Source organism: Myotis davidii, unplaced genomic scaffold, assembly GCF_000327345.1.
Source record: "Myotis davidii unplaced genomic scaffold, ASM32734v1 scaffold168, whole genome shotgun sequence".
NCBI lineage: Eukaryota > Metazoa > Chordata > Mammalia > Chiroptera > Vespertilionidae > Myotis > Myotis davidii.
Window position 1 is genome coordinate 9,318,667 of NW_006383016.1, and position 12,438 is coordinate 9,331,104.

General features: G+C 38.6%; 1 protein-coding gene across 1 annotated transcript in view; it reads left to right on the forward strand.

Annotated features, from left to right (window-relative positions):
* Positions 1 to 572: 572 nt before the first annotated feature.
* Positions 573 to 12,438, forward strand: part of AGR3 (anterior gradient 3, protein disulphide isomerase family member) — a 17,697-nt gene continuing 5,831 nt past the window's right edge. Inside the window, exons 1-3 of the mRNA XM_006779098.2 lie at positions 573 to 612; positions 3,589 to 3,724; positions 8,216 to 8,279. Coding sequence (XP_006779161.2) covers positions 3,619 to 3,724; positions 8,216 to 8,279 — 170 coding nt within the window. The 5' untranslated portion in view covers positions 573 to 612; positions 3,589 to 3,618. The remainder of the gene's footprint in view (positions 613 to 3,588; positions 3,725 to 8,215; positions 8,280 to 12,438) is intronic.

Consider the following 12,438-nt stretch of genomic DNA (forward strand, 5'->3'; position numbering starts at 1 on the left):
CTAGAAAGACTGTAAAGAGTATTCAAATTATAAAAATATTGAATTTTAAAACAGCGTTTCCTTTTCTCTCTCGGTTAAAAAGGACCCGGTCGCTTTAGCTGTTAATTGCATTCCTGTCAACAGAGTAAGCCTTAGGAATTTCTGTTTGCTTTATATCTAATCTGCAAGCCTCGCTGCGCTTTCATTGAGAACAATGGCGTATACACAGCTCCTGCATTCAGACCAGCTCCTTTCTTCCCCCTGATTTTTTTTTTCTGGTGTTGAACTCCAACCAAACATTAAGTTACCATGGGAAGTAAAAGGTAGAAGAGGAAGAAAAAAAAAAACCCCAAGGTTGTATTTGGCCTCATTTTATAAGGACACTCAATCTGAATTTGGAGAACAAGAGAAGAGGTTTTAGTGTGAGGAGCATGAGAACTGGAGAGGGGTCCCGGGTTCTTCAGACAAGCCTGTTTTTGTAAGTTTGCAGGTGAATGTGCTCTTGTTTCCATGCAGGTGGAGCTGCAGGTCAGGGGCGTGGGTATGTGTGCTTGTCTGGGTCTATAAATCCACGCCCATTTTTAACCAGAAACATCCAGAATACACTTCCAGCGAGAGCACTGGCTAGTTCAGGTAAGCAAGCAAAGTTTCTCGATTATTTAACCAGTGGCCAAGCTCTGCTATACTTAAGTGTTCCACGTATTGCTATTCCAAAGTGAGGGCTTCAGTAAAGGGTAGGGAACATTCCAGGCGATTGTATATTTTTCTTTTAAGGCACTGGGTTTCCTTTGCTGGCTTCATACTTTTATTTTCTCTCTTAATGATATCGCAATAAACTACTATTGACCAAAAATGACCCTTCAAAAAAAGTATGCTACAAGTAACACTTGTTTTTCCCTGTTGCTTTTTAAATGTTTTATTTTTAAAATAGAAATTTTATAGGACATCTAAGTAAATGACTTATGTTAACTTTCTTTTGAAAATAAAATATTGGTGTCATAAGATGCTCACTGGCCAATGTTTATAACATCTAATTGTAGACATCAGGTTATTGCCTCCTGAGTGCATTGCTGTAGGCTGCCGTAGGCTGTAACCATGGCATTTTCATTGGTTCCCCGAGCAGCTTAACCTTGCACCTGGGGTTAGGGAACCCTCTGTAGTCAGCATTCTGTTTTCCCAAGGAAAACATGTTCGTCCAAAAATAAAAATATATAAATTGATCAGCTTTATCATAGAATATATTTCATAACTATTTTACATTCTTTTACCAGAGAATGTAAAACAAAAATTCAATATTTTGATTTTTTAAGAACTGTCTTTAACAGTAACACATAATAACTTGAAATATGAAAAGAGAAGTGTGATTCCCATGCTACTATAAACTTGGCAGTTCTCAGTCAGGAAGGCATGAAATTACACTTTCTCTGTTTCAATACAGATTTCACCTACGCATCTGTCTCTACCACAGAGAACCTTTCCTGATGCTGCCTTCAGATTAGCTTTCCCTAACTCTGCTTTCTATCCAAGACCCTTGGGACAATCTTCAGGCAGATCTTCCCCAGGAAAGTGAACTGAGGCCCATAAAACTTTACATAAAATTTCAGGGTGTTTTTGAGCCTCCTGTCACTCAGTCATAGACTTTTTGAGAGGTCACTGGGTCAAGGTTGCTTCAATTTCTCTGCTGCCATTTTCAGCCTGACAGAGACTACCCGCCCCCCCTTGGACTCCGTGCTCCAGATTCAGCAGCCTCTTTCTCCTACTAAAACCTGCCTTCCCTTTGTTTCAGTCTTTAAGGTATAAGATGACCGGTCCTTGAGGTACACGAAGGCATTCTGAATGCTTTATGGTATTAATAACTTACAAGAACCTGACTTGTCATTCTTATCAGGCACCGTGGTTCCTTTTTTAACAGGGTTTTTTAATAATTAAGGCCAAAGACATAAAAAAATGGGTTCATTGCAGATTAGGAAGGGAATTGATTTAAATAGAGGGGGACTGCAGGGAGAGACCACTGACAAGGAAAAGATACTAGATAAGAGGGATAAGGAAGTGTATAGAGAACCCCAGAATCTATAAACTTCCCACCACCAAACTCTTCTCTCCATGACTATGATTGCTATAATATATAATGAACCTTTAACACTGTCAAACAGTAACTTATTTGAAGGTGCATTTGTCTTATTAATCTTTCAATTTTCCACAATGCCTAATACAATTACATATAGCAATATTCATGTTTGTGCAGAATTGCAAACTGGTCATTCTCTTATTTTGGTGGGGAATTCACTATTAAATAATGTAAGTCAACAGGAAAACTGCTCTGAAGGAATCTATATAATAAATGGCTAATATGCAAACTGACCAAACAGCGGAACAACCAGTCACTATGACATACACTGACCACCAGGGGGCAGACGCTCAACGTAGGAGCTGGCCCTGGTGGTCAGTGCGCTCCCACAGGAGGAGCGCTGCTCAGCCAGAAGCCGGGCTCACAGCTGGTGAGCGCAGCAGCAGTGGCAGGAGCTTCTCCTGCCTCCACAGTAGCACTAAGGATGTCTGACTGCCAACTTAGGCCAACTCCCCTAAGCCATCATTCGGATATCCCCTGAGGGGTCCTGGACTGGGAGAAGGTGAAGGCCAGGCCGACGGATACCCCCGCCCCGAGTGCACAAATTCCATGCACCAGGCCTCAGTTTTAAATAAACAAGAAAGATGTCTGTACATTTATTTTATATTTTGCAGCGATGTCAAAACTGCACGTTAACTACTTTTCACATGGGTTTTATATGCTACAAATGCTGAAACTATACATCTAACAAGCATTAAACATATCATGTAAGATATTAATCAAGTGGTTGAGTCCAGCTCAGATCCAACTCTAGACTTTTGATTATATCTTAACGTGCAGAGTATAAGGAACAGTACATTGACTTAAAAATCCACTTGAATCCTAGCTAACCAAGGGATAGCTATAGATGCAACAAGCCTGTTCTTCTTTACACATATATTTAATTTATAGCAATGTGACAATAAATTTGATTTCTAAAAGAGCTGGTTTGTAAGCTGAAGGGCAAAAGGCTGAGTCACTGATGGAAGAATGAAAATGATGAATGGCTACAGAGGACCTGAAAAACAAGAATCTCCATATTCTATTTTTCCCTCTGAACTCAATTGTAAGCAATAAGTGTTCATGCCTAATCTTATTATCTTGGCACAGAGATCAAGAAGAATCCAAAGAATATGCATGCCCGCACATCACCTTGGCATTGCACTTTAGAGTTGAAAGGCCTTTAATAAACCTGATCTGATGTGAGCTTCACTGTAATGCTGTGAGCACTGACACACAGTCAGATGTGAGCTTTGAGTGCCCCAATCAGTTTTCTTTCAACGTCATTGTACTGCTCCCAGCATGCCCGGAATGTGGCTTTTCACCCAAGTGGACATTACTGAATTGATAGCATTTTTAAAAATATTTTATAAATAGCAAGTGAATGAAAGTTCTGGGAGGTTGTACCATGTCAACTCACACAAGCAGAGCAAGCTGTCTGATTCTTAAATGGCTGCTTGAAGTAGCCTACTAGATTCTGAACATTATTTTCTACCACCTAGCTTCGTCGGAGGGATTCTCAAGAACACGTGATGTTACACTCGGCTTTCGCCCTCTGTCTCTTCCTGGTTGCAGTGTCTTCCAACCTTGCCATTGCCATCAAAAAAGAGAAGAGGCCTCCTCAGACACTCTCAAGAGGTACTGGAATCTCCTCTTATTCTCTAAACTCAGCCATTTGAATGGTTTCCAAATTTCTAGTCTCCTACCCATATTCTACATTTAAAGCAAATTCAATTAATTGCAATATTTTGTTGTTTACCACATTAAAGTAGGCAAAAAGCAAAACCCAGAAAAGACCAGTTGATTTCAAAGACTGAACCAGCCCTAGCTGTTGTGTCTCAGTTGGTTGAGCATTGACCCATACACCAAGAGGCAACCAGTTTCTGGGTAGGGCTTGGGTTGCCAGCTCAGTCCCAGTTGGGGCCATGTAAGAGGCAGCCAATTGATGTTTTTCTCCATCTCCCTTCCTCTGTCTCTAAAGTCAATAAAAACATATTTTTAAGTAAAAAAAAAAAGAGTGAATCAAAGCACTTGAAAACCATTAATAATTTGCTATAGTGTTTATAGAAATGGTGATGAATTGGTTTGGTGGCCTGTAACTTTGGTAACCAGAGTCCTAGAAAATAATAATTGATGTGTCATAATGATATCTTAAAGGGGATTAAGATCTCTCAAAATCTGCTCCAATTCCCTGTCTTCTATTCATGCAAAAATGATGATTTGGAATGATTTTATACAAGAACCCCCAGAAAGTTATATTTTATTCCATCCTCTGAAAAGTTTGGGTAATCAAGTGTTTGCTATATTGACTCCAAAAAGCAACTGCAGTAGTTTTTGACATAATAATCCAGGTCTATCATTGGCTACATGTTTAGAAAACATTTCTATTTTGTACTTAGTACTTTCCTTTGACCTAAGAAACAAATATATCTTCATCTGTAAAAAAACAGTTTGTAGAGAAAATTCTCAAAATCAGCTCCTACATTTCCAGGTAACAAAATTGGGAGGAAAATCATTTGTCTCCATATAGCTAATTTAAAAATAGTAGTACAAACCTCAGAACACTTGACCACCACTTGGAATAGTATATGAATGGAGCAAACAAATGGATTATAACATAATTTCAAATTTTAAAATATTGACTTTCCAAGTTCATCATTTCTTAACAGATGTATAATTACCCATCAAAGTTCAGCCAAGTTAATTCATTCTACTTTAGTTCAAAACCACAAAAACTATAAACTAAAAAGACTAGCAAGTTTTGAAAAAGAAGTAAATTAAAAGAAGGAAATATTTTTCTAAGTATAACTTATCATGAATCTCTCTGTATAAACACAATAGTTATAAAGCAATGAGCTCAGTAGTCTTGGAGTGGAATATTAAACTTACCATTGCCCCTACAGACCTTCCAGGACTAAGTTAAACAACTGTACCATAAAGCACCAACATTCGTGGCCCTGGCTGTGTTGCTCGTTGGTTAGAATGTCACCCCATACACCAAAAGGTTGTGGGTTCAACTCCCCATCAGGGCATATACCTACATTGTGGGTTTGATCCCAGGTCAGGAGGCAGCCCATTGGCCCATTGATGTCTCTCTCTCTCTCTCTCTCTCTCTCTCTCTCTCTCTCTCTCAAAAAAAGGCAATGAAAATATATTCTCGGGGGAAGATTTTTAAAAAATTGGTGAATTTCATGAGAAATATACTCAACATACATGGTAAATTTTAAACAACTTGATAAGTCTGCTAATTCCGTTATTTAACACTACTTTAATAGGAAGATGACTGATATCAGCTGTGAATTCTATTATTAAGAACTGGTTTACATTTGGTTAAGCCTTTTAGCATCTGTCAGCATATAGGAAACAATTGAGAGAATACAGCTCAAAATAAATGAGGCTTAAAGGTAGGGATAAGAGGGAAGAGTTTGCATACAGTGTACAGAGTTGTACATGAGCCCCTTAGAGAAGGGGGCAACACCAAACAATTAAATAGAGAGTGTGTTAGGAAGAAAAGGGAAGATTATTAGGAAAAGGTAATAGAAATTTCAAGAAAAAAAGCAACAGTGACCCCAAAATCCTAACTTCCTTTTAAGTCAAAAGAATTGCCCAGCACCCAACACCCAGCTCAGTGCCTGGCATATAGTAGGTACTCAGTCCTATATAATAAAAGCCTTATATGCTAAGTGTCCAGTCATCCAGTCGACTGTTCAACCAATCAAAGCATAATATGCTAATGATATGCTAAGGCCACTCAACCACTTGCTATGATGTGCACTGACCACCAAGGGGCAGACACTCCAACCAGTAGGTTAGCTTGCTGCTGGGGTCCGGCATATCGGGACTGAGCGAGATGTGGCCAGACATGCCCTGGAGCCCTCCCACGGTCCTTCCCCGGCCACAATCATGCACCAATGGGGTCCCTCAGCCTGGCCTGCACCCTCTCGCAATCTGGAACCCCTTCGGGCAAGGTTGGAGAGCCGGTTTTGGCCTGATCCCACAGGCCCCTCCCCTTGGGAGGGTGTTCACGACTGGTGAGCACTGCTGCAGCAGCGATGCAAGCCTCTCCCGATTGGGACTGACAATAGAAAAATTAAATAGGATCCCAGTCCCACTGGCTGTTTCTGAATAACTGTTAGTGCAAAATATGGTGTGAAGTTACTACATAGATTTGAACAAAGCTATAAAGACAATCTTTCAGGATTATTACAGATAGGAGGGGTATTAAACCAACATAATATGTCTTCCAATGTTAAGATACTAAAATTAGGCAAAAACAAACCAATAACATTACTAGTAAGAGTACAAAATAGTGCAATCATTTGAATAAAAATCTAACAGTTCCTCAACTGATTAAATGTAGATACCATGTGACCCAGCAATTCTACTCCTAAGTAGATAGCCCAAGATAAAAAATATGTCCATACAAAAGCTTATATACTAATGTTCACAGCAGCATTATTCATAAAAGGCAAAAAGTAGAAACAACCCGTGTCCCTCAACTGATGAATGGATAAATAAAATGTGATATATCCATAAATGGAATAATATTTGGCCATATAAAGGAATGAAGTGCTAATACATGACACAACACAGATGAACCTTGAAAACATTATATTAAGTAAAAACATCCAGCCACAAGACGACATATTGTATGATTCCATTTATATGAAATATCAAGAATAAGAAATGTATAGAGACATAAAGTAGATTAGGTATTTTTTTAGGGCTGGGGGAGAAGGAGGGATGAGGGGTGATAGCTAAAGGGTACAGGGGTTTTATTTGAAGCTATGAAAATGTTCTAGAATTGATTATGGTGATGGTTGTACAACTCTGTGTATATACAAAAAGAGGGTGCACTTTCAATGGATAAATTGTATTTGCATGTGAATTATATTTTAATACACTGGTTACCAAAAGGCAGACAAAGCAAAAACAAACCAACAAGCAAAAATCATGGAAATGTGTTTATCTTACTTTATAATTCTGCTTCATAATTTTTGGCCATCTTGTAGCCATGGTATCAAAACCAGAAACTGCAGTCTGACAACATGGGAAACATACAAGAAAATCTGGGTCTAAATTAGACTAGAAATATTTCTATTTTCAAGTTGATTCAATCTTTCTTATCCATAAACCAAGACACTTTCTGAAAATACCCTGTAGTATTTCTGAATGTTTTTTGTGTGTTCTACTCCTCAATGATCTTATTCTTTAATCTCTAATACACATTCCCAACTACCTGTATCACTTTTTTAAAAGCTAGTGGGTCTCTCTCTACTCATTGCTTTCTGTTTCTCTGGCCTTCACTCTTCTGGATGCTTCCAGAACACCCGTGTTTTATTGTGTGTCTCAACCATGAAACACCAGAATTTTTTCTGAATCAAAATTCAAAGCAAAAATTTGGAATTCCTTTTTCCATTTTCACGATGTTTAAGGACTTAGAAGGGGTCAGCATTTCTTGGCACTCAAAATACAAAGGCACTGTATGATATTGCTCAAAGGTATTCCTACTAGACTTACAAAGTGTACAAAGATTAACTGTTATTTCCTGCTGTTCATTCTGAAACCAGAGGTTCTGCACAGTCCAGAGATGTCCTTTCAATCATCACTAATAATAGCATTTATTGAGAACTTACTGGGTTCAAGGCCATGGACCTTAAGGGTGGAAACACAATCACAAAATCTCAGCTCTATGATCTGGAAGGATACCACTCTTCATATCTAATTATAATTATACTAGAGGTCCAGTGCACGAATTTGTGCATGGGGGAGGGAAGGGGGGGATGGACCACAAGAGGTTGGCTGGCCAGGGGTGAGGGACTGCAGGTGGTTGGCCAGCCACTGGAAGTTGGCTGTGGGAGTGCACTGACCACCAGGGCGCAGCTTCTGCATTGAGCATCTGCCCCCTGGTGGTCAGTGCCCATCATAGCGATTGGTCAACCAGTCGTTTTGGTTGTTCATCATAACAGTCGCTTAGGGTTTTATATAGAGAGACATCCTCTATACCATATATCAGGCAAGTGCTTGGTAGCTTACTAGTATCTGCAGATAGATATCTGATTGTCACATACCTACTTCAGAGCTCCTCTGTGGTCCTGAATTAATGCATTGATTTCTCTTCTGTTCTAGGATGGGGAGATGACATCACTTGGGTACAGACTTATGAAGAAGGTCTCTTCCATATTCAAAAAAGGTAAAACACCTCTCAGTTAATTTTGACAGACCATATAGATACCTCTCACAAAAGAGCCAAAACCTTGCAAGTTCACTTTTGAAAAGATATCACATGCATTTGCTCTACTATTGTGCAACTGAGAGTTGCCATTACAATGTTTTCTACAAACAAAAGCTCTAAATACTTTATTAATTTCTTTTTAAAATATTTTTATTGATATTTAGAGAGGGAGGGAGAGAGAGAAACATTTATGCTAGAGCCTCCTGCACATCCCCTACCAGAGATTGAGCCCACAACCTGGGCATGTGCCCTAACCAGGAATTGAACTGGCAACCTTACGGTGCCTGGGACAATACCCAACCAACTGAGCTACACTGGCCAAGGCTGTATTAATTTCTTAACTGGACAAGAAAGCTTTTGAATATAAGTTATATAAAAGAACAATATCCATCAGTAGGCATTATACAAGCTTTAACAAAAAACTGGTTTAGAATAGCAGTTCCCAGGACTGTCTGATCAGAACAATTCAGATAATTTTCTTTAAAATCCATATTCATGATCAATCAGTAAATTAGTATTGAGTGGCCACAGCTATGTGCCAGGCACTGTTCTATGCTCAATGACCATGAGTGACATGATTTTTATTCTTACTGACTTACTAAATCTTTGGGGATGGAGCTGAGAAACTTGTATTTTTTAAAAGCACCCTGGGAATTTATCAAATATCTGAAGAACATTCTATTCTAATACTCTTTTAAAAAGAAGGAAAGATTCCAAATTAGAATTGAGTAAAAGGCTGTCTCAACACTGAACAAAATATTGCAAAATAAAGAAGTCTACAAAATAATCATTTCTAAAAGGAATATAAAAAACAAACAACATATTAGCAAAGAGTAGCCAGTAGAACATTTAAAGAATACACCCTGATTAAGTGAAATATAGTCTGAGAATACTAGGCAGATTCAAGATTAAGAAATCTATTAATTTAAATAATATTTAATATTTATAAGGAGACATATCATATAAGTATCCCCTATCTCCATAAATGCTGAAAGGCATTTAATTGAATGCAAACTCCAGGTTTGAATTTTTTTAGAAAAATTATTTAACAAGATTAATTTATTTTCATTTATCCTAACAAGGAAATATTCAACCCAGCAAAAAAATCCACATCATGCTTATTGGAAAAACAAATATAGAATACCAGATGATGTATTATAGAATTGTATCCCTGACACTCATATAATATTATTAACCAATGTCACCCAAAAAATTTAATTAATTTTTTAAAAAGAAGTGTCCCACAGAAATCTGAATAAGACAAGGATGTCTATAATCACCACAATTAGTCCTTAATTGATATGAAACATTTGGCAAAGTTATAATAAAATATTGGTAAATAAATCAAAATTAAGATTATAAAAATAAAACTGGATATTACAGAAAAATGTTTACACAATAAACTAACATTTTAAATCAAGGTAGGGGAGATAAAATATGTAAAATAAATTAATGTTAGAGAGAAGAATAAATCATCTGGGAAAAATAAATCAATTTTGATTCATAAGTCAAATTTCATCATAATAAATTATACAGATCCTATATAACAAAAGGCCAGGGACCATAAGCGTAATGACCGGAATGACCACTCGACCATTCACCATAAGATGCATTGACCACCTCTCAGTCCCTCCCCTCCCCCACCCCTACCCCCACCTGCAGGCAAGTGGGGAACCACAGGGAAGTGGGTGGGTGGCTACAGGGCGGGACTGGGGACTGGCGAGCTGGCAGAATGGCTGACCTCTTGGTCCCTCCCCCTGACCCGCAGGCTCCGATGGATCAGCGATGGTGAACAGGGGAACCGGGTGGGTGGCAGGAGGACCCGGCTGGCTTTCAGGCCGTTGGGATTCCCCAGCTCATCCCCGGCGGCTCAGGGACTCAGGCCAGCTGGAGGCGGCGTTCAGCCTGGGACTGTCGAATGGGCAGAAGATGGCCATGATCGCAGGCTAGGCCTAGGGACCCTACCCGCACAATTTCGTGCACTGGGTCTCTAGTTTCATTATAAAAATGCAGCTATTAAGGTACTAGGGGATAGTATTGCAAAATACTTCTCTCTCTCTCTCTCTCTCTCTCTCTTTCTCTCTCTCCTTCCTCCCTCCTCCCTCTCTCTTCCCTCCATCCTTCCTTCCTTTCTTCCAATAAATAAAGCCTTATCTTTTTTAAAAAAAATGTATCTTTATTGAATTCAGAGAGGGAGGGAGAGGGAGAGAGATAGAAACATCAATGATGAGAATTATTGATCTGTTGCCTCCTGCGTGCCCCGACTGGGGATCGAGCCTGCAACCCAGGCATGTGCCCTGACCAAGAGTCAAACTGTGACTCTAGTTTCATTATAAAAATGAAGCTATTAAGGTACTAGGGGATAGTAAGGTACTAGGGGAGAGAGAAAGAGAGGGAGAGAGGGAGAGAGGACGAGAGGGAGAGAGGAAGAGGGAGGGAGAGAGAGAGGAAGGGCTGGTAGAAGGGTGAGGTAAGACAGGGTCTTTGGAAGCCAACATAAAACACTTAACTTTTTCACCCTAAGGCTTTTCTTGCCTCACCCTGTTCCTTCTACGGAAAGCATATACTGTATCAAATTTATAAATGCACATATTCTCTGACCTAGAAATTCAACTTCTGGAAATTTACATACCTATATGTAAAATCTTAAATAACATCACCAAAGCAGTGTTTTTGTTTGGAGATAATCTAAACACAAAAAAAAATTGGAAGCAATTTAAATATCTATCTTCAGTGAACTAATTAAACTAAAGAATATCCATATCCTGAAGCACAGGGAATGCGATGCGGGAGGTACCATTATGATAAAAAAGCAAAATGCAAAAACATATGCATAGTGCACTCGTATTTGTATATTTTTAAAAGAAAGGGATACATACATACATATGGGCATGCATATGAACATGCTCAATATATTCAATAGTGACATATTCATTTGCATAAACATAAACATATTCCTTTACAGAAATATATGCATGTACATAAACACATACTTATGCTTATTTATATTCATAAGCATGGACATATACATGTACACACACATACACATATTCAGGTACATGGAAGGACACATAAGAAATAGTAACACTGTTTACTTCTGAAAGGCAGGAGTGGGAGGAAAAATTTTTACCTTTTTACCGTTTTGATTTTAAACTATTTGAATTTGTAACCCATTTTAAAAGAAAAAAATATATAAAATTTTAAAAGATCATTCTCCAAATGATGCTGATAAACTGGGCTTGGTAGACTCTGGTGTTACAGAATCTTGGAAGTACAGCATTCAAAAATGTTTACTCTTTCTATCAACTCATTTCTCATATTCTGGTGGGCTAGTTGTGAGATTGTTAGACCAGGGACCACCTAATTTTATTTGATCTGTGAACTAACAATGATTTTTACATTTTTTAAAAAAGTTTTTACCAGAAGAAAACTAGTATGTAGCCTGGCTGGTGTGGTTCAGTGGTTGAGCATCACAGTTTGATTCTTGGTCAGGGCACATGCCTGGGTTGCAGGCTCGATCCCCAGTCGGGGCATGCAGGAGGCAACAGATCAATTAATTCTCATCATTGATGTTTCTATCTCTCTCCCTCTCCCTTCCTCTCTGAAATCAATAAAGATACATTTTTTTTAAAAAAAGATAAGGCTTTATTTATTTTGAGAAAGGAAGGAAGGATGGAGGGAGGAGGGAGGAAGGAGAAAGAGAGAGAGAGAGAGAGAGAGAGAGAGAGAGAGAGAGAGAGACAAAGAAAGAAACAGAGAGGGAGAAAAATGGAACTTTAATAGCTTATTTTTTGCTTGTTTTCAACTGGCAAACAATAGGGTAGGGGTGAGAGTTAGGAGCAGAATTAGCCCCAGTATTTTGGACATGTGATAGTTACATTATACTCAAATTTAAGGATCTATAAATTAAGGTTTACTGTAATACAGCCACACTCATTTTGTTACATATTGTCCATGGCTGATTTTGTTCAATAATGGCAGAGTTGGAGAGCTGCAAATAAGACACCAGTCTGCAAAACCTCAAAAATATATGATTTGTCTCTTTGCCGAAAAGAGCCCTTATTTTAGACTGTTCCTACTTCAGTGTCTGCCAGAATTACTTCTCTGCTTTTCCTGA